A 25,936-nucleotide genomic window follows, 5' to 3' on the forward strand; every position below is an offset into this window, starting at 1 on the left:
CTGAATCTTCCATCAGAACAATGATCCAAAACAAACATCAAAATCAACACAAAAATGTGTCACTGAGCACAAAATGAAGCTTCCCTGACCTGAACCCTATAGAAAATGAGTGAGTGAACTGAAGAGAAGAAGCACCAACATGGAGCTGGGAATCTGAAGGATCTGGAGTGTTTCTATATAAAGGAATGTTCTCTGATCTCTTGTCAAGTGTTCTCCAAACTCATCAGGCATTATAGGAGAAAACTCAGAGCTGATGTCTTGGGAAAAGGAAGTTGCAATTATTTTGGTGCCAATAATTATGGCTAATGTGAACTAGAGAAAAACTTATTTCATAATGAGATTTTCCCCCACTTTCTATTGTTTTACTTAAATGATAAGTTAGTATTTTGCAAAAAAAATTTGAATGAAAGATCAAAAGGATAAACAATGCAGATTCATTTTCACAGCCACCTTTGCTCATATTTACCAAGGGTGCCAATATTAGTAGAGGGCACTGTATGTATGTATATATAATGCTATCAAATATATATATAGCTGAATTTTTAGCAGTCTTAGTTTCACAAGATCCTTGATAAATCATTCTAATATGCTGATTTGGTGCTCAAAATATTATTATATATTAATACATATTATATATAAAAATATATCATTATTGTTATATAATAATATTACTATGTTAAAAACAGCTGTGTTGCTTATTATTTTTGTGGAAACCATTTTTTATTTCAAGATTATTCTTTGTTTACTAAAATAAAATAAAAAAAGCTTTTATTTGAAACAGAAATCATTTGTAAAAGTACTTACTGACACTTTTGATCAATTTAATCAAAAGAATAAAGGTATTTTTTTATTATACCAACTTATTTTGTAAAAAATAAAAAAATATATAGTTTAACATATAAAAATCGTTATTTTCATTCACTCACCTCACTCAAGCCCTTAACCCAAAGGTGACTGTGAAGATGAAGGTCACAGTGATATCTACAGTAATCACAGTCAGTCACGTCACCTGTATTTATGTAATCATGTTTTAAAAGGCCACTGAGGTATTCTGAAACATCTGCAATTACTCCCGACATTTCTGTCATTTCACCTGTTATCTAATGAATGACAACAAAGGAGCTCTATGTGAAAATGTTGAATGAGATACAAAGTGCTCCTGACCTATAGAACTCCCTCCCTGTCCTTTCGTGAAGCATTGCTCTATTACAGACTGTCCATGCCCTTGACCAGCAATCAGTCAAGTGTGGGTAGAGACTCACTTAAACACAAACACACACACACACACACACACACACACACACACTTAAGCCAATATCCAATCCTCCGAGGGCCTGAAGGCCAAATAAACAATCTGTGTCTGACACCCCTTAACTCTTACTATCGGAATATTTTGGCATGGGTCAGAATTTATGGTGTTATTGCTGCACACTTGCAAAACAGACATCCCCTGTTCTTCTACTGTATCTGTGATCCAGATGCACTGTTAATATATTAATACATAAAAGTTCATCTGACATTATTTGGACCTGTTGATATTACCTTTTTTAACTGGAAAATCAAGTAAATAAGCCAACTGTTTAAAACTAGCTAAAACCGTAAAACAAAATAAATAATATAATAATAATAATAAGCATCAAACTGACAGTAAAATGTCTGGTTGTGCATGAAAACTAATAGAATATTATATTAACAAATTTTCACACTCTGAGAGGAATTTACATTTTGATAGCATTACAAAGTATGTTAGGAATCAAAGTAGCATCGTTTTCATCTTCCAGAGGGTTTGTTGTGTGGAAGAAGAACAGTTAAAAGCTTTCAGTGAAGCATGCATTCTTTCTCCTGTGGTGACAAGTTGAGATGTTATTTAGATGAACCACACAGACTGGGCCAGTACATCATGTCATACAGTCATGGTTGACAACAGACCCACTGCTGAGCAGCAAAGACATATTCCAGAACTCCAACTGCCAAACTTTACTTATAAGGACTTCTTAAGTCTCTTTAGAGCAGATGACAGTTATTATGCACAGTACAGTCGCTACAAAGAAGAAAACCAACATACTAGAGGAAATTGCACTGATTGTTATCTCGAAAGACTAAAAGAGCTCCATTTACTCGCCTTCAGAAATGTGTGTGGCACAGTAGAGATGTAAAATATGGTGAGTGAACAGAAACATAAGGTCTTGATATCATGTGTAAGCTGAGGAGTTAAGATCAAAGTAGCTTGGATGCGAATGTCTGCCCAGTGGATTGGAGTAGGGCTACCTCCTGCTCTACCCAGCATGCATACTGATGAATTCCACACTCAGCCACTCCCTTTAACACACACGCAAAGATCCCCTGTAAGAACCAGATGGTGGAGCGGATTGACTAGACATATATAATACAAAAGAGTATACTGCCAAATAATTCTTTTTTGTCTCTATGTGGATATGTAACATGTAAAATAGCATGCATTATGCAGTGGTGAATATTTCCAACTATAGTATGCTAAACTGTCATCACATGACCCCATTATGTCACGGTGTATTGAAGTTAAAATAAAAAAAATCAAATCAAAGTGGTTAGTTTGCAATTTAAATCAATTTTTAAATAAAACTGTGTCCCTTGGCAGGCAGATTAGTCCAAATTAACTTAAAAACATTTTAAAAAACAAAATTAAATAAAAATAATTAAAAGAAAGAAAAGAAAGAGATGCTAAAATGTGGCTATTATTTCCAAAATCACACATAAAATTGTCTCTATGGTTGTTTTCAGGATGTACTGTAATACAAAATGGAATACTAAAATTAGAATTTACAGTATATTGCACTAAATACAGTGTATTTTTTTTTAAACATTTGAACTATGAATACTGCAGAAACAGCATGTATTATGGAAAGTATTAGTAGTAGTAGAGTAGTATGACAGTATACAACTGCAATCAATGTTATGACACAACTGGTAACTTGTCGGCTGTTATTTAGATATATATCTGCCTAATGTACAATCAATCACCTGAAAGCATTCTTCCGACAGCATGCACCATTATTGATCTCATGGTCTCTGACAGGAGTCCTTGATTACTAATATGAGGCTGATGCAATTAAGAACACGCTTGTTGAAGTTCAGAGGCTGTAATTTGTATGCTAATATGTAGCAGAGGCTAGAATCTTCTTTTCTTGTGTCTAAAATCAACATTGGCCTTTAAATGTAATTGCATTCTTGATACAGAATGTGTTTATTACCTTGTTAGCTGGTAATGAAGTATTGAAGAGCAGCAAAACAATACTATTTGAAGTATTTTTTTTTAGAAACGACTAGCATGATAGTCTTAACTTGTGTATCTGGAATTGCACTTGGGTCTCTGATCAATACCCATTTCCTTAGTGCTTCTTCAGTTTCTGGAGCCATGTCAATTTTCAACCTAGGCTCATTAGAAAAACATGCCTCTACCAACATTTTTGCAAAACTCCAAAAACGTACCTATAAATACAATTCACTGCAGTTTCCAGCTGAACACTAGAGACAGTAAAATGGCAAGAAATTTAATTCCTTTTCAGAAAAAGTGCATGATTTGTAAACTAATACATTCTGATGTTTACATCACATTACTAGCTCCATATGTATGGCTTTTCTAATGTAGTAAACTTGCTCGCTAGCTCACCTGGTATAGCACTGCATTTGCAATCCAGTCAAGCACGAGTCACAATAAAAGCACTCAAAAACAGCTTGACTTGTAAAAGCAAGCTAAAATTGAATGGTTGCTTCAGCAAATGTGTTTTAATATCATGTTTGTTTTTGTTAACACTATTGGTTAAGTTCAGGATAAGGTGTGGGTTGTACGTTATTTTCAAATACAACAGAGCATTAACTTTTAGCGCCACATTTCCTTTCCAAACGGCCACAATACATACAACTATCAACGCAATAAAACGTTGCCAGATTCACGTTCGATTCAGATAAAACTGAACATGCCATTTGCACCACTTACTGGTCATTTCACTGAAAGAAGCAACTTACTGGTCATTTCATTTAAAAGAAACAACATAATATGTCGCAACATTGTTCCAATGAATCTGTCTTGTCAATTTTGGTGGTGCTCTGTACCTTTTAAACATCCTTAAAATGGTTACTCTGCATCCACATTAAACACACACACACACTTTAAACCTCTTATAGACAATTTGCTTCCCACGTTACCCACATTCTCATTTAAAAGTCTTCGCTAGTCTTAAGATATTGTTTTCATTTACAGGCCTGAGCTCATTTTTTATCATTGCCTTCCCAGCATGGCTCAAGCATAGTCTGATCTCATGAAACCAGGATTGAGAGATCTCTGAACGCTCCACCCAACTCTTTGAGCCCAAGATCCCACGGGATGACCGATGTTATTTGTAGTTGCGCTCTAAGCCTGACATGTTATCTCGATCTATGGTCAACGGCAGTTAATGTACAGGGACGTCTCGAACCCTTGCGGTAATCACTAATGTTTATCAGAACACGTCATCTCCAAAGCTAATTAAAAATCATCAAACAAGGCTAAACAACAGAGCTAATTAACAGGACACAGAATAACAATCCTCCACGGACAACAGGCTAGCATGAATTTTCATACAAACTAGCAGATGCTTCTAATCATCAGAGTTCTCTGGACGTGCTATTGGCTATGCTAGTGTGCTAGCACTAAATAAATAAATAAATACATAGCTATTAGCTATATTATGGCATTTTTTAAAAAGAATTTGTGTTATACATCCAATTTAAAAATACTAAACATTACATATCTTCTGACTGGATAAATATGTCACATGGAAATCTGGGACAAGTTGTAATAATAATGTTATAATAAAAAAAATTTAAAAATTAAAATAAGACCGAGTTGAGAAAATGTATCAACCATAAATACTCTATACCAGACATGAGAATATGTTCTGTATTATTTTTTATTATTTAGTATATTTTGTTTAAATATGTTTAATAAATAAATACATGTTTATACAGTATATAATTTTTCATCTACTTAAAAAATATAAAAATATTTTTAAATATAGATATATTAGATAAGTTTGGCTTTTATTTAGATTGAAAACATGGTAATTGATTGCATTAGACATACACAGTTCAGTTCACTCCGGAATGTTATTTGGCAAGCATAGATAGTGGGCAGAAACTGGATGATGTGGTGTTCAAAAAAAGAAGATGTCAATCAAATTTTCACTTTAAGCTCGTCCATCCAACCTTTCACAGTAAAACCCTGCACCTTACGACATGTCACACAATCAGCACCAAAACGTCCTACTGCTCCACAGCAGGAGGAATCTATGTGTTTCTTCATTTTCCATCTTAGTGCACCATCAGACACAGGAGGTCGGCTTTCACAGAAGCCACAAAGAAGGAGCATTACAGCACTGCTATGGCCCAGTCATGGCAGACACATCTATTAAATGAACACGAATGTGTATTTTTGAGCCATCAGCCATACTATGCCACTATAATGGGAGCATGACAATTTGCATAACCTGACACCAGGCCACCAATATGTGTGGAGAATAAGACAGTTAGTCCATGCAGCAGCTCTGAGATTTCAGCAAGCGAATATTAAACCCTTCCATTTACCCAAGAGATGCAGACTTCCATTTGCGACAGGGGTAACTTCTTCGACACAGCGGCACAATAAAGTTGCCAGGGTTATTTGTGACATCGAGGGGCAAAGAAGCGTGCCGTCAAAAGGAAAAGAAAGAGACAGACATGTTCAGCTTACAAGAGGTTCTTAATGTTCAGTCATGCTTCAAACAGATCAAGTCAACAGGGAACAAATCACAAGCATGCCGAGATACAGTCAGAAATGTACTAAAAAATGAAATGTATTGAATTGGGGTGATGGAAAAACGCTGTGTGTACATGCACAATCAATTATGGATAAAGAGATGCTCCTAAAAATTAACGCACACACATATATTAGGGGTGTCAATAGATAATAATTTTTAATTGTGATTAATGTCACACTTATCATGAAATTTAAGCATACACCATTTATTTTGTTTAAAACTTTAATTTTGATGTAATTTGCTATATCCAGCAAAGTAAACAAGAAGACTGAAGGATGATTCTCACAAAACTGTATTTTCTGCAAGCTTATTTCAAGGTTAAGTTTGATGGGATTTTTTTTCAAAAAAGAACATGGGGATTCCAAAAGGACACCAAAGGACCAAATGATATAAGGAGTCCATAATTGATACATTTATGCACACCAAAGCACACATAAAAACAAAAAAAAACAAAAAGAAAAATACTGAACACGCTTTTCAGAAGTCATAGTGTATAGTAAGTCAAGTTGTGATACCAAACAGGACCACATAGACATAAAAAAAAAAAAAAAAAAAAAACACCTAAACCAACAACCTTGGGCTGATTTCTTATACCGACTACAGTACACAAATCCATTCAGAATGACTAAACACAGCAAAATGTACATGACAAATCAAAACATTATCCTGAAACAGTGTGTGGAAACAACATGAATGTACTAAAATGTATCTGTTCATAAGTCCAATGTACGATCAGTTCATCAAAAATGCTCATAAACAGTTTGTTTGTGCATCAGTATATGCTTACTGTGGACTCCTGTGCATTACCACAATCATCTTTACCTTGATTGCAATCTTCATCCATCTAAACCCCTCTAGAGAACTGCTGGTAATCCAGACGAGAAATGTAGTTTGCAGCGGTGGGATGTTTTGATGTTTCGTTCAGTCTGTATTTGACAGCGTGATGTGTGAGGGAAACAATCACAGAATATGACAGAGCTTGTGTTTTAAAGTGAAACACACTGGAATTAATAATTCAACGAAAACACAACAGTCTCACGCATTAACGTTCAGTCGAGCCCTGTCTGGTCCAAAATGATTTAAACAAAACATGACTGACCCACCTATATACCTCAGAAAAAAACAAACGATTTCAAAATCTCATAAAACATTTTGTTTGTTTGTCTGTTTGTTTGCATTGTCAGGTTATAATTCTTGTTGATTCTTGATAGTTATTATTGTTTTGTTGTATCAGTAGTTGTCCATCCATTGGTGAGGCTATGCAGAACAATGACTGTTATAAGGACTTTCAAATCCTCTTCCAACTGAATGGCAGGCACTCGTAACTCACTGAAGTAGTGTGGGAAACCCATCAGTGCTTATAGACCAGGAAAGCTGACCAAGGCTGTTAGAGGACTGGAATATCTCGTTACTTGCATCCGGTGCACATTGCATCTCAATGATTCCAAATCAAGGTCAGGAACTTTCGAATATGTATAATCACAACTGACTATTGGCTGAATCAGCTCTCATCTAGCTGAAGGAATGTAAGAGGCAGACAGAAAGAAAAAAGGGAGGGAGAACATGCGAGAAAAACAATAATGGAATGTAAAATAAAGACATATGTGTTTATGTAATTAACCAGTGTTAAATTTATAAAAACTCTAAAACTCTTCATCATCTTATGGAGTCCCTAAAGGGACATTTGCAAAAAAAAAAAAATACACAGACTTTCGGGTGTATATTTAGATCAAGGGTCAGATGCACTATTCCCTAAATAATTTAAATGTGGAATATATACCACCATAACGAATTTCTCATATTTGTCAATATATTCTGTTTAATGAATTCGCAGACAATATAGTAATCTGTAACTGTCATATAATTGTAAATTCACTGTTATAGAGGATAATGCCATAAAGTGTAGCTAATATGAAGTGGGTTTTCATGAAAAAAAAAAGTAACTAAAATCAGAACTGAAAACAAACTCTGGATGGAAAAAAAAAAAACTCCCAATAAATGTCCAAACAGCGATTCTATCACAGCAGTTATTATTTTATTCTTGTGCATCATCTACATTTTGCATTTGATGTTGATTTGATAGGAAACATTACAATTATTTTTTTTTATTGGCATCATTGTACAGATTGAGAATTCATTGATTTTAAATTCAGTTGAGACATCTGACATAATATGACATTGAACTTTTATATGCAGTGTGTCTTAAAAGCCATACAGACTATAATATATGTTTAGATAAATTGCTCAGAAGGGGTTTGACCAACCAGTTAGACAGACAGACTACTAGATTATTTATTTGTACAAATCATTCAAGAACCCCAATCTCAGCCATTTCTAACATACTTTTGATTAATATGGCTAAATATGAATTTGTAACAAAATTAAAGATCCATCTTTGATTGTCCAAAGAAGCGATTCGCACTTGCGCATTAAAGCAATGTACTTTTGCACTACAACAGTGCGCTCTCGATATTTGACAGTAAAATAACGCCATACTACATATTCCATGCTTATGTTTTCTTTGTTGTAAGATGGCCGGGAGTAATGCAACCGGAAAATGTAGCGCGTGAGTTTGCGAAACATTTCTTGTGAGCACGCTATAATTTCTTGTGTGCATTTGATAGTTTCTTGTGAGCACGCGAAAGTTTCTTGTGAGCACACAATAGTTTCTTGTGCACACGCGAAAGTTTCTCGTGAGCATGTGAAAGTTTCTCGTGAGCACACGATAGTTTCTCGTGCACACGGGAAAGTCTGTGTATTTTTTATTTTTGCAAAAGTCCCTTCAGGGGCTCTGTATCCTCTCTCCAAGAAAAAAATGATAAAAAATTAAAATAAATAACATACCCTTGAAAACAAAGGAAATCCAAAATTTAAGGACAACGTTGCTGAGAAAACCTTCCTATAAGTGGATAGGACATAAATAGTTCATACCATGCTTCCTCTGTTCCAGGGGTGTCAAACTCAATTCCTGGAGGGGCAGAGCCCGGCAGAGTTTAGATTCAACCCTATTTAAACACTGATTCAACTAATCAAGTCCTTCAGGCTTATTTGAAAACTACATGGTACGAGTGTTGGAGCAGGGTCAGAACCAAACTCTGCAGATCTCCGGCCCTCCAGGAATTGAATTTGACATCCCTGCTCTATTCAAAAGCATATTTCCTGTGATTTGAATATCCACAACTCTACAAATTCAGTTAAGATTAAAAGCAAAATTCTGTGCTTATCCAAAATGGAAGAAGACATCATGTTAGTCCTTCTTAGGGGTGGGTGAATAAATAAGCACAATATATTCATAATTATTTTGCAGCCGATAAAATTAAGCAACACTGTGAATACCATTCAAGTATAAAATTATTCATATATAATTATAAATAAAATTAATAATAATAACAATAATTCATAAATCATGTCTTGGTTATTTTAACAAAAAATTTTACTGTGTGTTTTAGGTCTTACATTTAACATTTTGATCATTTTAACTAGATATTTGTGTTTTAGCTGATATATTAATCTATTATTTTAACCTGTTTATTGTTTGGGTGAAATGATGCTGACTGAAAAATAACCCTTTTAAGCCATTTCAGAACAAGTGCATAAATACAAAGAATCATAACATCATATCATCAGGTGGCTGAAAATTGATGTTTTATGTTTTTGATATTATATTTATATATTTATATTATATATTTTATCATTTTACCAAAAAACAATTGATGAAACAAGCTGATTTTTCTAATTTAAGCAGTAAGTCTCCATGATTAATTAAAAGGGAGCAGATTACATCTCTTCCTGTTCAGTTTTATAATCCTCATATCAGTGCACAAGATAATCTAAAGCGCTGACGACATAATCTTGTGAAAAGCAGGCAGCATTCAACTAGAAAATTATATCTGCCTTTCTATGCAGTGCAGCCAGTCAGGTGACATTTGGGTAATATATGCAGAACATCGAACAATCTTTATGTTATATCCCAAAAGGATGGTGGTATCGTAGATTACAGGAGAATTGCTCGGCCTAATCATTAATGGCCAAGGGTTAATTTGCATTTGCAATGAGTAATAATCTTTCTCAGACTATTAATGAAATCTAATGAAGGTGTATGAGAGGCTTACTGTCAGTACAATTAGATTCACCACAACTGCTTCTGAGAGACCAGAGGTTTGAAGAAAAGCAGTAAGGCGGTTTAATGGCATCTGTGCCATTCTGGACACCTGGTGATACAATAAAGTTAGCTCTACCAAACCAAATACTGGATCTTATTTTCAATCTTATATCCAACATACAAAACCTATAATACCTCAAAAATATTACATGAGATTAAAAGACCAGATGTTTGCTGGATAACTGAGCCAGACATGCTTTGAATGTCATGTTTTGCTTTTTTGAATTACGAAACGTGGCTAGTGAGGCTTAAATGTGAGTATTAACATTCACAGGAGGCGACACATGCTCTTTAATCAGTTAAATGGAATGCATGCATTCAGTATTTTGCTTAAAATGGATTCTGTTGATTGAACAAAACGTCAATTGAATTTCAATCAGAGGCACCAAGGTCCCTCATCCAAGTTAATAAACTATTTGGAATTGCTAAACTTATTACATTAAATTTATATTTACCCAAAATCTCACTCTAATTTGTCGCCATGGCAACAAACCAATGAATCAAATTGATCAAAATCCCAACACGTTTTTATTATTTCCATTTTTGAAGAATATTACTTACCAAACAGTCATCTTATTTTGTGTGCATTCTTTAGTCATTGGCACAGTATATAGGGCTGAATTATTAATAATTTAGCTTAATGAACCTTCTTATACATTGTATAAGCCAGCTAATTTCCCATGAGTGAGTGAGTGAAGTGATGTGTGGTCAACTATGGTGACCCATACTCAGAATTTGTGCTCTGCATTTAACCCATCCAAGTGCACACACACAGTAGTGAACACACACACTGTGAACACACACCCGGAGTAGTGGGCAGCCATTTATGGTGCGACGCCTGGGGAGCAGTTGGGGGGTCGTTGCCTTGCTCAAGGGTCTTACCTCATTAGTGGTACTGAGGGTGGAAGAGAACGCTGGTTATTCACTCCCCCCACCGACAATTCCTACCACACCTGAGACTTAAACCCGCAACCTTCTGGTTACAAGTCCCGACTAACTAACAAATTTCAAGCCAGCTAATATTAATGACTTATCTTTTTTTTTGCTGTGCATTTCACAAGAAGAAAAAAAAATCTTGCAATGCCACTTCAAAAACGGTTGGTTTACAAGCCATAACCACAAGACAAAGAAACTGTTCTCCTTAGCGCCCCTGCTAACCAACGATAATCTGTGATGTCATGGGATTAAATTCTTTTGAGTTTTCGCCCTGGCTGCCATAAGATTTCCGTTATCACAGCAGAGCAGGTTCTGAAGTTACATAACTCCTACAACCAAACAATCGCTCCTAAACTTAAAAAAAAAAAAAAATATTGTCCAAAAATCTGGCAAGAACTCAAAGCTAGCCTAATATTATCTTCAAGGACTAATTGAGCTGCAAAACAGCAGTGTGAGCTTCATTTTATAAGAGCTGTTCAAAAGTACAGTGAAACAGTGATCAAACACCCCGCCCCAAAAAACTAAATAAAATAAATAAAAAGAATGGTTCATCCAAATACTTAAAAATTTGGCATCATTTATTCGCTACCTTATTGTTCCAAACCCTTAAAGACTTCCATGGAATTACAAAAAAATATAACTAAAATAGTGGCACGTCAATACGCTCTTTTGTACTCTGAATGATTTATTGACAAAATTTAAATTGCAATATAATTTTTTTTCCTTTTTCATTTTATTGTAGTATTAATAACAATAAAAATACCTTTTTTAGCTTTGCATTTACATTTAGTCATTTAGCAGATGGTTTTATCCACAGCAACGAATTATAGAAGCAATTAAAAACAACAAAAGGGCAATAATATGTAAGTGCTGTGACAAGTCTCGTTTAGCCTACCGCAGTAAATTAAATAAAAAGAAAACAAGAAGATATAATAGAAAAAGAATAGAGCATGCTAGTGTTAGAGGCCTTTTTGTTTTTAAAGAAAAAGTTTTATTTATATTTTATTTTCTATGCACATGTACTCTGTGAATCAAAATTAACCCAGTCATTCTAGCATGGATATATATATTTTTTTCAAATTAGAATTTGAAATTCCATTTTTTTAAACAAAATCCCATATACATAAATACTGCAATGTTAGTTTTTTTTCCCCAATGTTGTACAGCCCTATCACAGAGCTTCAAAAGGGTCACAAGCAGTGTTTGGAATAAGGGCGTTTAAAAGAACGGCGTTAGGTAACGACGTTATTTTTTCAGTAACGCGGTAATCTAACTAATTACTTTTCCCGTCGTTACAACGCCGTTAACATTACTGGACGTTAAACGCGGTGCGTTACTATGCATTGATTGAATAAATTATGTAATCCGAACGCACCCCTGGCTCACACAACTAGTGATTAGGTGGGTTAATAACGAGATAAGCGATTATGATTGGCTAAGGCAGAGTCATGTGTTTCATGGTAGCCAATCAGAGCCAGTGTTTTTACACACAAGCCAGCACACGCGCCAGCGGCGCCACACACACACACACAACAGGTAAACAGAGATTCGCAGCAGAGATGGCGAGTCAGGAGCAATCCGACGAAAAGTTGGCATTTTCAAGGTGAAGATATAAGCACTACTTCAAATTCATTGTGGTCAAAGGCAAGAACGTGCATGCAATGTGTACATTATGTCCAGGAGCGAAGACTTTGTCGACATCCGTTGTAAGCAACTATAATTTAATGAAGCATCTCACAATGACACACGCATCTACAAAGCTAGTGGCCAAAAACACAGATACCGATATGATTTCATTTGCTAGAGTTAAATGCACTTTATATGGTGTAACTGTTTACTTTTCTTACAAAGATAATACTTGAAGTGCAGGATAAAAATTTTGCTGTCTGTTGACGTGCAATAAATATCGAAAGTTATGTACGAACACCTGTCTGTTCTACTCATTTCAACTGACTTGTGAAAACTGCTAAAAAAAAAAAACCAAAAAAAAAAATTATTTGACATATAGCAACTTTTTTTTTTTTAACAGTAATGCAAATAGTTACTTTCCCTGGTAACGAGTTACTTTTATTATAGAGTAATTCAGTTACTTTTTGGAACAAGTAGTGAGTAACTATAACTAATTACTTTTTTAAAGTAACGTTCCCAACAGTGGTCACAAGTGAAAAATTATTTAATTTCTATATTTCTTTCACATAAACCTGGTTGAATGGTATGAGATATAATGCAAGGACTATTTTTATGTTTGTTTGTTTTTTTAACCTTGACAGCCTTGATGTTTACTATCAATCTTCAATTCTTCAACATTTCTCCTTTTGTGCTCCGCTAACAAAAGAGATTATTTATGCATGTATTTATTTTTTTTAATTTATGGGTAAAAATACATGTAAGTGAGGTGAATAAACACTGTGAAAAATCCTGACCTTGAACATGTTAACATAATCAGTGTAACACATGGAGACATGATTAAATTAACATAGCCTCGTAAAAGCAATGCTAGTAAGTCAGTAGCTTTTCATTGCGCTGACCCTTTCCTTAAACAACATAATCTGCATCAGATGATTGCTTTTGATTCAGTCTCATCTTAACCCTCTGTATCTCCCTCACACCCCAGTTACTGACCCTAAAAATAGTGGGCTAATTTTCATTAGTTCAAGGTCCTTGGTTTCATCTGACAGCATCGATTCATGTGTCATTTTTGCCAATATTATATTGGTGATTCAGAAAGAAATAAAAATGTCCCTGGCTGAAATACTCAAGCAAAGCCAAAATACTATTCCCATTTCTCACAACAGCATTCAACCTCATTGAGAATATGTTGCTAGCAATGGAACTGTGTTTAGCAGTACTGGCTGGCACCCAAACTACAAAACCGAGTAAATGAGTTTAAATGGTCCAGACTGATCAGCATTGTGATCATGTCTGTTCATTCCTTTAAAACTATTTCCTCAGATCCACCAGACAAACCTCTGTGTTGCCATCAATCGTGCATGAATGAACCATTAAGCCACTGGTTTAATGTGCAGGGCTCCGATTGACTCTCTCTTGGCCGCAAGTGCTATGAAACAAACCGAATCCGAGAGGCTATGTGGTTCAGCTTCACTGCACAACAATCCATCACAGACCTACGAGTTTGAGAATGGACTGACTGCTAACACATGGGTGCTGAAAAACAAGGCCAAGCCACAAGTGTGTCTGGAAGACCTCTGGAGATGAAGAAATGGACAAAATATGGTAACCTTCTTCAGTTAAACACGCCCATAAACAATACATAAAAACAAAATTAGCTGTGGTTGGTCACTTTGTAAGTCAATCAGACATTCTCTGTTTGCTTAAGTGAGCATCCATTTACTCAAAAGTTACATCATGACACAATTTCATTTACTACATTGTCTGACTTTGAATCAAATCCAATTCAGAAGAATACCTGGGCCTACAAAATGTCTCAATGAGTCTATATGTATGATTTGTGTGCAGTGACAAATCAAATTATACCATACTTTGCTTTTATATTTTTAATATGCCCATATGAAATAATTACAACATGTAAAGGTATACAGAAGTAAAAGTTATTGTTACCATGAAAATTAGCAACTTGTCTATCAAGCCACTACTATCTAGATAGATAGATAGATAGACAGATAGATAAACTGTAGCAACAAAATTTGTTTTGTGGTAGCCTAATGTTTGTAATCGTGTCTCACACTCTCACCAGCTCTGTTTCCTGCTGCAGTGACCTCTTTCACCGTGCAGATGAATCATACAGAGGTCATTATCATATTTCTAATATATCATGGCAGAGCCACAGTGCTTGAAGCAGCACACCTCCATAATTCAACTACTCGCCTATTAATAAAGTACTAAACCTCCATCCCAAAAAATGGTGGTGTGATTGATAAAACTCTCCTGAGGAGTACTACTGATAGGCTAAACCATCTCTGCTACTAATAGGTGTAATAATAAAGATAAAAAAACATTTAAATTTACATTATATTTACAGTTCTATGAAAAATACTTCAAACTAATTTGGTTATTATACTGTAATTTATATTTTCACCAGACTAAGTGTTATCATGGAGTATGGACTTGTATTTTGGCCAGAAGCGACAATATAAAGTAAAAAAATCTTGATGAATTTGTTTCTTACAAACTTTTTTTGTTTCGTAGCTTTTCACGTCACAAAACGTTAATTGATGGACTGGATTCACGTGGATTACTTGTGGATTATTGTGAAATCAGCTGTTTGTACTCTCATTCTGACGGCACCCATTCACTGCAGAGGATCTGGTGGGCAAGTGACGTAATGCCAAGTTTCTTCAAATCTATTGTTTCCATAATTGCTCACTGTAGTTCCTATGTAAACAGAAATAAATTGCATACTATGCAAAGTTAACTCACAGCATAATAATAACAATATATAAAACAATATTGAGAGTGCCACTCCCAATATAGCCCTATTCTACACATTATAAAAGCAGAAGAATTGGTAATAAAACATAAGAGGTGTAAATCTGGCTGCGAGACGTCTTATTTTCTGTCTGTCTGTCTCTCTTTTGGTGGAGCCTTTATTTATAGGAGGCAGTAGCAACTTCAGTGGCTTTTAATAATGAATGATTTTGCAATCTAAAGTTACCACTTATAATACTGCGGCTTTACAACACTCACTTTAACAGGGCAAAGGTGCTTGGACAGAGCTCTGTAACTATCATTCATGTTAAAAAAAACATGAGGTAGAAAGCAAGCAGGACGCTAGCGCTTGATCCAGCCGCAGATCCCCAAAGCTGTTGTCTTTGCAGTAGCCACTTGCAGTGGTTGTAAACTCCCCATAAGAGAAACTTCACAGTGTGTAACTGCTCCACATTCCCTACATCCCTTTGTAGCAGATCAGATGCAGAGAGAGAGAGAGAGTGAACACAGACACTGGCCCCACAACATAGTTTGACCAGTATTTGAGCCAGCATGAAAACCTCAGAGACAAAGCTGGAGGGGACTGAAAATTATCGCCTTGTAAAACCCACTCTGCTGTGATGTGGTGGAGACACAGAGTGGATAAAGTGGAAACAGCGCACAATTAGTGAAAAGAGAGGGATTTGGGGAAAACTTCTTTCCAGCTGTGTCCAAAACTAAAGGGAGCAGCTTGTGTATTTATTTTTCAAATATTTTGATGTCAGGAGCCCCCATATAAACCAAGAAAAATTTGTAGAAGTAACAATTCCCACTCAGAAATTGCTAGTAAATTTTCACAAATAATTATAAAGGAACAGCAAGTAAAAAATTAAATAAAGGTGAAAATTTTAAGTAGAAAGCTAAAATAGTATTTTCTTATAAAATATAAATCAATAATTTATTCATTTATATATTTTTACTGTGCATGATGTGCATTACTGTCCACTTTTGATGGAGCCCCTTCCCAAAATAGGCTGATATTCATTTGCATGTACAAAAACCAATTTATACTAAATGAGAAGAATATAATATTATATTATATTATATAGACATATATTAAGTAATTAAGTAATTTGCTTTTATATTGTTACTGTACAAACACTAAAATAAATCATTAAAACAGTATGTGTAAGATATAATACAATAGCTGTGATTAAGCTGTGTGCAAAATAAAATATTAAAATTCTTCAATTTAAAAAAAAAATTGATTACAGTTGTTTTAGATAAACGGTTATAAGATAAGATAAATAGATACACTAAAATGTTTTTATTATTATTATTATTATTATTAATACTATTCAGCAAGAATAAATTCAATTGATCATTTGACAGTATAATGTTACAAAAGATTTCTTTTTCAAATAAATGCTGTTCTTTTGATCAAAGCATCCAGAAAAACGTATCATGTTTTCATAAAAATATTAAGCATGTTTTTAACATTGATAATAAGAAGAAATTGACTGTGGACTGGAGTAATAGCTCCGAAATCCACCTTTGCCATAACAGGAATAAAGAACATTTTAAAATATATTAAAATAGAAAACAGTTACTTTCAATTGTAATAATATTTATTACTGTATTATTTATATAAAATACAGAATTTTTATAAATGTAGCCTTAGTGAGCATAAGATACTTTTTTCAAAAATTAAAACTTTACCCCAAACAGTATTGTAAATAAATACATTGTAAAATGTATGAATAAATTAATAAATACATTAATAATATTCCTAATGAATTACTACAAAAAAGCCTATGTGACAAAATATTAATCTACTTTTTAAAGGCTGATTTTTGACTGGCTTTAAAAAGCAATCAAAAGAAGGCATGGATGACAGATTCAGACATGCCTTGATACCGTCCTTCTTTCAGATACTTGAAAGAGCAGCATTTTATCCAGCCCAGCAACACAGCCACACATTTTTGTTTCCCAGTATCTGCAAGCAACCAATGTGTGGCCGGCCCTGCCTACTTAACCTTGGCAAAGCCACATACCGAGTAAAGAACAGCATGTCAGCAGAAAGCACCCGTCTTACTCCGCACTGTTAGCGTGAGTATCAGAGTGCTGGAACAGAGCCTGCCAACAGCTGTGTGACACGCGCACACACACAAGCGCACCCAGAGTGGATAGGCTTCAATGGAGCAGCCTATTACAGGGACCAAATCAATGAGCAGACACATACAGACCGAGTAAAGAAAGCAGGAAGGTGAGTGTAAAGTCCGAGGTGAAAACGAGAGAGGGTAAATGCTCTTGGGGACCAGGCCGAAAAACCTCCCCGTGGCTATACTCACTCACCCACATGTCCTCCTCTACAAGGAACAATGCTTTGTACAGGGCCGCTCAGTGGAAAACAGAGGCATGATGATGTCATGCTGATGAATGCAACTTTCAAAGCCTGGCAGCAGTGACATATTTTGGTTTGTGGTAAGGTGAATAAAGAAAACTGTAAGAGGTGACATTTCACTCTGCTCCGATGATTGTCTGAGTCACTGAAATTGAAACGATTTGTCAAATAGACTACAGTTCGTAAGTTTTATTGTTAAAAAAAGTGTTTTATTTTAAGTTCTCTATGATAAATTGTGCTTTCAAAAAGATTAAAGACTAATATGAAGTTTACTTTTGTTTTTCAAAGCGTGAAGGGTGTTTTCTCCTCAGAAGTATTTCAGTCATTACAACACAGTTATATACTGCAAAACGTATAAAGAGAAGTGAAAGCTTAAAATATTTATTAATTTCCAATAATTCTGAATTTATACCTGGCAGTGCTGGCAAATTAAAAATGCCATATGTATGCGTACACATATATTTAATTTATTAATGCTTTAATACATTAAATTTATATGATAATACCTGAAAAAAATAACAGCACTTTGTAACAGTGTTTTGGACAAGTGAAAATATGCAACAAATAAATAAACACAATTTAACTAAATGAAATACAAAATCAATAAAAAAAAAAGATTATAATAAACTGATAATATTCATTAAAATGCTAAATAATAAATACTGTTCATAAAAAACTATGGATGCTTTCTGAACATAAGTCATATATCAATTCATTTTTTAACAGTGTTTTGGAAGAGAGAGGGGGGAGGTAATATAAATAAATAAAAATATACAAAAATATCTTTTAATAATAATTTTCATAAATAACTACATGAAGACTACATGATACTTCTTTAAAATAGCATTCATAAAAATTATTTTGGATGAGCAGATTTAAATAAATAATAAATAAATAATAAATATTGTATGCTGCTACCTGAAAATAAAACTACATTTGAGAATTAATTGATTTTTAATTCTATTTTCACACACGCACTCTCTCTCTCTCTCTCTGACACACAACGATCCAAGAATAACATCCTCCAGAGGACCTCCACTGCAGCTCAAACTGTCATTTTTTCCTAGAAAGGCACAACATATTGTCTGTGGTTTGAAAATGATGAGTGCGTTTGACGTCATTAAAACAGTGGGTGAAGTAACACTGATATCTGACTCAACTGCCAGCATCCATTTATCAGTCTCGACATCAAAGTCTGACTGAGGGGGATTTAAAAATGTCCAGATAAGGGAGAGATATGAGCGATATGCCTGTTCACTCTATTGAGTTCGGATTGAAGCTTTGATATCGAAGAAGAGAACTTTACTGTAAGTGAAATTCCCATAGTCCCCACTTCCTCCAAGAGATCGTCCCAATTTCTAAGGATAGAACAGCTGCTTAAAAAGTTTCTGTGAAATATACTGCAAATCAATATTTTTCATGACACCTCCAAAACAACATTTATCAAACGTTTGAACGTTAGTATATACTTTACAATATTTTGTAATTTTTTTTGACAAATTCATTTCCAATCATTTCTTTTTTACATTATGTCTGTAAACTTTTATTTAGTTTTATAAATATTCCTTACTTTGTCCCCAACAATATTTACTCTAAAATAAAATTCACACACAAAGAAATTCCTTATAATTTATTAACAAAGCCTGGAACTCTTTTGGACACAAGTTTGAAACTGAACACTTCTGTTAAATCAGCCAAGCGGAGTTGCTTATCATGTGATGTGAATCATCTCAAAAGGACCAAAGACTGGCCGATATATTGGTTCATTAAGTCCTTATACTGCCAAATCATGCATCTGGTTCATTCATACCAACACAGGAAAGAACTTTAAATTTAGATTCATATCTGACTTGCTTTTCCAATTCAACAATCTTATCAAGTTTTCCATGTTAATAAGACAAATCCGGGGGAAGAACACTGAGCCAAGAGACTGTCAACACAAGGCCTTTGGTTTTCACACATGCTAAAGGCTAAGACAACAAGGCTTTCCCCCGTCTATAAAACTGCCTGGTTTGCTGGCCTAAGAGAAAATACACAGCGATCTTTCCCGATTATGATCATTCACCCTCAATCCCTTACAGCACTTCACCCTAAAACTAATAAGTATCATCTGTCTGCAGCCAGATAATTAGCAAATTACTGACAACTGTTTTGTGTTATTGTGTTTAATGTTGTTGCACTAGTCCAACGTTCTTCAAGGAGCACTCCTTAGGGACAGCCTCTTGCTTTGATAAGCAGTCTGAGCTTCTTTTGCAACAATTTCCTCTCCAGCGCTCAATTCAAACTTCACTGGCTGATGAAATCTGGGATCAACAGCAAACCCCGAACAAGACCGTTTTGGTGGCTCACAAAGTGCTACGAGTGTTGAGGAGGACTTGTTGGATGTATAGAAGAGTCTCTGAGGATTTCGTTGCTCCATCTAATCTAATGCCACCCTAAGCGTGTTGTGGTACATTGATTCGCATGCTATAACACTGCAGTGCTGAGCGAGGACCTAATTAAGTCACTTAATAACCTACTATTGAAACAGCCATAAATGTTCATCCGAATGGATACTGCAGCAGTCGTCTTTTCTTTTTACTTGAGTTGCAATACAACGGTGCCTACAAATGTTACTGCTTCGCAGGTGTTCTGAAGACCTGTCCTTTAAGAGAATCCATCACAATGATGTAGAGACCCGTGGCTCAAAACTGATGGAAAAAAATGTTCACGATGTCTCACTGAAGTACAAAGCAGACAGACAGTACAAACATATGTCTTATTTTTGCCACTTGAGCTATAACTCAGCAATCTCAAGATGATGAAAAGGTCTCTCAAAGTTTAGGGTTTGATGTTTTAATGTACAGTATGTGTGTTATTTATGGCTATCACTTTGCTTTAAAAAGAGGTTCACAGACGGCCTGTTTGTGACATCACGAAATGCAAAAATATAGCCTATGAATAATAATTATATGTTAATTAGAATAATTATTCTTGCTTACAAAAAAAAAATGCTCAAATGAAACTGACACATTTCATTTGATATCTTCATCTGCCACTGTCTTGAGATTTCAGCAAATAAATAAATAAATAACTGCATGATGACTCTAAGAAATAAATAATTAAATAAATAATTTGATGGTCTAGTGGTCACAGTTTTGCTTTGAATATGAAGTGGTTTTGGATTTAATCTATACTATTAAAACTTTTATTTTTAATACGGACATGTTAATTAAATTTTAATAAAATAAATAACATTGCCACTAACTATAGTACACACTAACAACATGAATGCTTTTTCTAAATTTTCATCACATGCTATTTTATAAAGTAGTGTAGACAAAACTGTCAGTGCCATATGGGGAATAAGTGACTAAATGCCTAAGGCGATATTTAGCTTTTAGATAAACTCACCATTAAAAGGCTTTGAATCAAATTGGACAAACAAAAAAGGTAAGTGAAAGGTATGACCCTGATTACACAATGCCCTTGAACATAAACTAAAAAGCTTAAAAATAGTCCACAGAGTTCAAAAATCAGCCATAGAAAAAAGAAATATTTTCTATGTTTTCTATAAATCCTCAATGACGGAAACCAATTACAATTAAATCTGTGATGGGGACAATGAGGATGTCCATCCAAGAAGATAATGTGCACCTGACACAGGACGCAGAAAATGCCAATAAACATGAATGACTCAGTCACGGAAATGACATGACATACTAAATTATGTGCATTGTATAGTTTGACATGGCAATGAGAAATGTGAGAGCATCCACTACGAGCATCATGATGACAGCAGATGAGCAAAGATCCACAGAGAGGGTGTCCTCTCATAACCTACCTGACATTTGAGACACGCAAGCCTTCACTTTCATTCCTGTGGGAGACAAAAAAAGAGAGGCAGAGTTAGAAGTTGAAATTTTGAAAGAGGCAGTGAAAAAAACTTGACATTAAACTTCCAACAACAACAAAAAACCCTCCTTGTACTGACAAAACAAAGCTGTCTTGTTGTTTTGAACCTTGTTTCGGGCTAAACTCTAAATTCATCTACAGTGTGAATCCTTAGCTATGCCCAAATGATGCACGCAATAACATTCAAGATACCTGTGGAGTCCGATTTATGAACAAATTACTCTTATGAACTCATTCTTTTAAAGGGGTCATGCATTGAGAAATCAACTTTTACTTGAGCTTTTGATATATAAGAGATCATCGTACTAAAAGAATATCATAAAAGAAAAAGAACTTAAAAAGTAAATCTTACTAAAACAAAAGCTTTTATTGATGCCAGGCCCAGTGAACGCCAGATCCTGGAATGTGCCTACCTATGACGTAATAGATAGGTGAAACACCGCCTCCACAGAAGAGTATCAAAGCCTAATTCTATAGCCCCGCCCACTGATTCATGCATGACATAGTAGGGAAATAACATAAGTGGCGCTAAATCGGATCAAGCAACCAAGCAATAAACATTCCATTGAAGATCACAAAATATTGTGCAGTGCCTGGTTGTGGAAAAACAGTCGCTGCATAACCTTCCTTCAGATTCAGATATTAGGAATGCATGGTTGAACTTTTATTTTTAATGAAGTTTCAGCTCACGTGAGTAAAACACTGAACATTTGTTCACTTAACTTCATCGTGGATTCCTTTGTAAACAAGACACAGGTCGACTCTGGATTTGCAGAGAGTAGGGCTGGGTGAATTTTCTGATTTTATAAATTAATTCAAATTTAATGTTTTGACACTATTTAATTTTTTATAAATCGAGGAATCGCAATGTTAAATAAAATTATAACCAAACGTTAGAATTATAATTAAATGTTAGTTTACCAATGTTAAGAGTAAAGAGAAAAGAATGACCCAACAGCATGTCGGCACACATGATTTACTGCTCATGTGTGATGCGCTCTGTGAAGGACCATAAGTAGAATATATCACTAGGTGTCATTCACACAGAACGCGCTTTTGTGTTGACAAAGATGCGACGTGGGCAGTGGAATGGGAAAAAATGCAGAAAGACGGTTGAAGTTTTTTTTTACTTGAGCGCTGTGGTTTTAGAATGCCGTTTCATGCATGAGACACTGCAAGAGACGTCATGGTAACAGTCTGAAAGCTGCTGTTCATTGTTTTTACAGAGTATTTATAGTTAATAATAGTCTACTGGTGTTTTACCTTCAGTCATTTTGAATTTGAATTACCTTGACTTTTGAGATTTTTTTAAAGCATTTTCCTTGCATTATTTCTTAACATATAATATGTATGAGACAAGTGTGTACAAGACGCAGTTGTAGTTAATGCATCAAGATATTTAACAAGTGATTTGTTTAACATTTACATCATATTGACAATTTCATGTGTGGTGCACATGAAATAGAAATTCCTTTAACTAACTAAGGTAACTAAGGGTTAATAAAGAAAAAGTTACTTGAATCATGTTATAGTTACATTTTCAAGTTGACTAGTTAAAAATCAAGAATCAGTCAAACGTTCTGGAAAAAAATTGAGATTTAATTTTTTTTGCCGTATTGCCCAGCCTTAGCAGAGAGACTTGAGATTAAAAAGCAATGCTGTGCCATCTATACTGGATCTGACAGGAATGGCGCAGCACACTTATGTGAGAAAAAAATATTTGAACTATGTGTCACTTGTTAGAGATCACTTGCTATGTCGTGATTATGTGTACGTTGTCGATAGAAATGTTAGATTGTTAACCAAAGTCACAGAAGGCTGCAACTATGAAGGATGCAGCTTGTCAAACAGACATACAGAAAGTTAGTTTACTATGCAAAACTATTATCCAATCATAGCAGAGGGCGTTTACTTCCAAGTCTTCAATGCGGCATGCCCATAAAAACAGAGCGTTTCTCGAGCCAGCCTCAAAAACAAGGGTAGAAAATAGATTTTTGTTGTTTTTGAATGTAAAAACCATGCAAACCTCAGACAACAGTATACTATAATAATAAAAAAGCCAGTTCATGACCCCTTTAATTGAATTAAAAACTCACAGCACAACCAGTGTAGTGTGATTGTTACCAAACGACTTTATCAACCGTCCCTTTAATGAATAAATCAAAAACACTCAAAAAATTAGCAGTTATCATTTGAATTAATCTGATGAATCCCTTACAGAATGTCTTAATAACAGTTTACATTTTGAATATTTTATTTTTTCAATACATAGCAATTGAACTGCAAATTTCAGGTATTTATATTATATTTTGCAACATACCAAATGTTAGGTGCTTCACTATATAATTTAAAGCAATGACTGAAACAATGTCTTTCACATAAGCAAAATGGACATTATAACAAACATATACACTGGAAAAAAAATTAAAAAAATAAAGTTGTAAATATAACAGATTATTGGAGTGTGTTTTGCAAGAAAATAGCATTTGAGTTGGTAACACTTTTAATTTAAGGTGTCCTTGTTACACATGTTACATGTACTTACTATTATAATAACAATTAATTATGCATAATTACATGCAAGTGACCCAAAGCCAAACCCTAATCCTAACCATACAGTAAGTACATGTAGTTAATTAATATTACTCAGTACTTAAATGTATAATTACACTGTAACAAGGACACCTTAAAATAAAGTGTAACCTTTTAATTTTTTTTACTTTAATATTTTGTTTAATTCAATGTGTTACATGCAGTTTCTTTGTAATTATATGTAAAAAATTTCTGAGTGAAAAGTTAAATCCTACCCCACTATTTTTTTTTCCAGGTTACTTAAATTAATAATTTTCTGGCTCTACATTTTCTTTCTGAATCAGGTCAAACTTACTGTTTTTAAAGGTGACCTATTATTCAAATATCACTTTTATAAGGTGTTTGAACACAGTTGTTTGGCCGCAGTGTGTTAAAACAACCAGCCTATAATGGTAAAAATCCACCCACTCATTTTTTTATAATCCCAATAAATCATAAACAGTGTCTCCAAACAAGCGGTTCCAGATTTCTCCCTATAATGACGTCATACTAGGGAAAGTCCCGCCCATTTGTGAGGCTTCACAGCCTTGAGTGAAAAGCAGCAATCCACCATTACTGTTTTCTTGCTGTAGCTGCTGGAGATACAATGTCAGCGCCAAAGAGGCATTACAAGTGTTGTGTTTCGGGATGCACCAATGAACACAGGAGTCTTCATAGACTGCTGCGGACATGGTGGTTAAATTTCATTTTCGAAGGAAATGTCCCTGAAAAAAAAAACTGAAAAGTCCTATGTTTGTGCAAATCATTTTACGCCGGACAGCCTCACAAACGAGGGTCAGTTCAGTGCAGGAGTTGTGCAAAGGTTGATTCAGAAAGAGGGATCAATAGCAACGCTTTGTGTGCAAATGTCAGCTGCAGACAAAGTAAGCATCATGCCTCATATATTGTTTTCCAAAAGAGCTTCTTGGCACTCTGTAAGGCTAATGTTGCTAAAGCTACTAATGTCTCTGCCTTTAAAAACTGAAAATGAAATCAAATTCAACAATAATTAAAAATAATATAAATAAAAAATTCAAATGAAAGCAATGAAAGCAATGTGAAGTCGACCACATGAGTCCATCTACGCGCATTTACTGTGCAGTACAATCAGATTGCTAGATATTTTCCTTTTTTGCCGGAGCATGAGATCTTGAAGCCCCGCCCTCTTCTGAAAAGGGAGGAGGGAGCACCAGCTCACATGCATTTAATGGGACAAACACAAAAATGGCGCATATGGCTCATACCCTAAAAGTGACAATTTCAACAAGCTGTAAAAAAATTATCTGTGGGATATTTTAAGCTAAAACTTCACATACACACCGAGCGGCAACCTCCCGCTCTCTCTCGTGAAGCCAACAAGGAAGTGACTAAAACTGCAATTCATCGACTGGCCGCTTGAGGCTGGCTGCAGAAGGGAGTCAATTCCATAGACTCCCCATGTTAAAATGCCCAAATTTAAAGCAGAAAAAAACATGTTTACAGCCTGGTGCAAAAAATTATTTTGGTCTATATAGCTAATTTTGCCCTTCATGAAAATTGTGAGGGGGGTGAATTTTTTTATAACTCATCCATTTAAATCATATTAAGACTTAAAGTTCTGCATAATTAAGGGCGTGGCCACTTGAGTGACAGGTGGATTGCCGCTGCTGACAATGACCAGCTCCCGCCTTTTTGCCCATTTTTGATTATCTGGGAGAGTCGCGCGGTGACGCACTGCCAAGATGGCGATGGCCTGCTCTGCACACTTTGAGCTCCAAAAACACTTTTCAG

The 25,936-nt window shown here is 34.9% G+C and overlaps 1 protein-coding gene across 3 annotated transcripts in view; it reads right to left on the bottom strand.

Moving 5' to 3' along the window:
* The window catches only part of LOC109059922 (IQ motif and SEC7 domain-containing protein 1-like), a 170,940-nt gene that overhangs the window by 98,788 nt on the left and 46,216 nt on the right, over window positions 1-25,936 (bottom strand). For 2 of the 3 annotated variants that reach the window (XM_042766465.1, XM_042766472.1), the window contains exons 2-3: window positions 21,525-21,560; window positions 5,602-5,709 (exon numbers count right to left, since the gene is read on the bottom strand). In XM_042766465.1, the coding sequence (XP_042622399.1) occupies window positions 5,602-5,709; window positions 21,525-21,560 (144 nt within the window). The remainder of the gene's footprint in view (window positions 1-5,601; window positions 5,710-21,524; window positions 21,561-25,936) is intronic. The other variant, XM_042766466.1, reaches the window with a different exon arrangement.

The sequence above is a fragment of the Cyprinus carpio genome, chromosome A11 (assembly GCF_018340385.1).
Source record: "Cyprinus carpio isolate SPL01 chromosome A11, ASM1834038v1, whole genome shotgun sequence".
NCBI classification, from domain to species: domain Eukaryota; kingdom Metazoa; phylum Chordata; class Actinopteri; order Cypriniformes; family Cyprinidae; genus Cyprinus; species Cyprinus carpio.